The sequence below is a fragment of the Gekko japonicus genome, unplaced genomic scaffold, assembly GCF_001447785.1.
Source record: "Gekko japonicus isolate JY-2015 unplaced genomic scaffold, Gekko_japonicus_V1.1 scaffold815, whole genome shotgun sequence".
NCBI lineage: Eukaryota > Metazoa > Chordata > Lepidosauria > Squamata > Gekkonidae > Gekko > Gekko japonicus.
This window is the reverse complement of record NW_015161974.1, coordinates 236,958-238,987: the sequence shown is the minus strand read 5'-3', so window position 1 is coordinate 238,987 and position 2,030 is coordinate 236,958. Positions and strand designations below refer to the sequence as shown.

At 48.9% G+C, this 2,030-nt stretch overlaps 1 protein-coding gene across 1 annotated transcript in view; it reads left to right on the top strand.

Moving 5' to 3' along the window:
- The first annotated feature begins 1,264 nt into the window (after positions 1-1,264).
- Positions 1,265-2,030, top strand: part of RFWD3 (ring finger and WD repeat domain 3) — a 20,695-nt gene continuing 19,929 nt past the window's right edge. The window contains exon 1 of the mRNA XM_015429708.1: positions 1,265-1,557. Coding sequence (XP_015285194.1) covers positions 1,316-1,557 — 242 coding nt within the window. The 5' untranslated portion in view covers positions 1,265-1,315. The remainder of the gene's footprint in view (positions 1,558-2,030) is intronic.

The following is a 2,030-nucleotide window of genomic DNA, read 5'->3' as shown; positions in this document are numbered from 1 at the left end:
TACACAATTGCCAATAGAGAATCCATGACTGCTCCTTTCTAACAGAAGAGACAGAAAAAGTGATTTTACCCCCTTATCACTTTCACCTCTCAACCCACAGGACTACCTATGCAAATCCCACTAAATGATGGATCACAGTATTAAAGGTGGCATAGATTTTATATATGGATAGAAAATAATTATCAAAATAGATTCATGATAACCTGAATACATTAATGTATGCGATCCATCTGTTATGTATGATGTAAAAGTTATAAATAAAATGTATTTTTAAAAAATGATGGATCACAGGGTCCAGCTCAGTGTTCCCTCTAAGCTGAGTTAGTGTGAGCCAGCTCACAGTTTTTGAGCCTCCAACTCACACATTTTTGTCTTCGCTCAGGAAGGATGGCTCCAGAGCAAAATAATTTATGCAGTAGCCAAATTACTTGCTCACAGTTTTAATGCCAGTAGCTCACAAAGTAGAATTTTTGCTCATAAGACTCCACAGCTTAGAGGGAACATTGGCTCCAGTTTATTACCTTTCATTCTTTTGCTGGTGGTTGAAAGTGATGTCAACGATGCAATCCTAAGCAAACTTGCATGAGCATCAGACCAGGATCTGGAAAACCCCGGTCTGAATCCCAACTCTGCGATGGAAGCTTGCTGAGTGACCTTAGCCCAGTCACACACACTCAGCCTAAACTACCTCACAAGGTTGTTGTGAAAAGAGGAGAATGATGTAACCACTCTGGTTTTCTGCTGGGGAGAAAGGTGGGGTATAAATGAAGTAAATAAAATAAATCAAGACATGTGAAGTCACTGGGTTTAAAAAGGTGTAAGTTTGTTTAGATGGCACTGCAAAACAGGGGTCATGTATATTTTAGAAAACTACAGGAATGTCAGAAAAGAAACCTCTCATCCAGCTCTGGAAAACATTTACATCTCTTTCGATTTCCCACTGTATAAAACCACTGGGAATTGTTTATTTAGTTAGTAATGTCTCAGGAACCGATAATTGGAAACTTCCCTTTCCAAACTCAACCCGGAAGTCTACAAGTCTGCACACTCTATCATTTCAGTCTCTGTGCTCCTAAACACTAGCCTCTGAGCCCACCTCCAACACCAGAAACTGACAGGCGCGTTGCCTAATGGAAGTGTCGCTCTAACCAATAGGAGTGTCGCTCTAACTAATACAAAGTCGTGACTCTGACCAATAGGAGGCAAAGCTTGCTGGCGCAGCGAAGGAACGGCCAATGGGAGGCGCGGAGAGGGCGGCGGGAGATTGAGAGGCCGTTGGGCCCAGACGCCTGGTGGGTCCTGCTGACACCTCGCCATGGCTCAGGAGGCGATGGACGTGGATCTCCAAACGGCGCCCGCGCAGGAGGTGGCGGCTGCGGCTGCTGCGGAGAGATCCTCGCCGTCCCCTTCCCGCACCCTTTGGCGCGCCCTCTTCGGCGTGCAGGAGACGCGGAGGCCTTCTTCTTTTCACCCCCAGTCGCAGCCTCTGCCTCGAGCCAGGACGAGGCCGCCTCGGCAGCCGGCAGTGCGCGGGACCCAACGGGCAGCCCGAAGCGGGTGAGCTGTCCGCGGGACATCCGTGGTAGTTAACCCTGAATAACTGCCTCGCCTTCCTTCCTCCGCTGTTAAGGCGCTGGGCCGGGGCTTGGGAGGTCAAAGGTGGTGGGGCCTGGAAGTCGTTCTCACTCCTTCAGACAGCCACGTGGGGGCGGGGGGAGACAACAACGAAAGACAACGGTATTGTCAGCATAGGATCAGGACGTGGGTTCGTATACCTCTTTTTTTTTTGCATGGAACTCGCTGGGTCTCTGGGCAGTAATGGATTCTTGGCATGGCTTGCCTTGCCTACCTCACGGGGTTGTTGTGAGGATAAACTGGAAGAGGAGAGTGCCATGCCTTGCTGTCCTGAGTGACATAAGAACATAAGAGAAGCCAATGTTGGATCAGGCCAATGGCCCATCCAGTCCAACACTCTGTCACACAGTGGCCAAAAATACCAGGTACCATCAGGAGGTCCACCAGTGGGACCA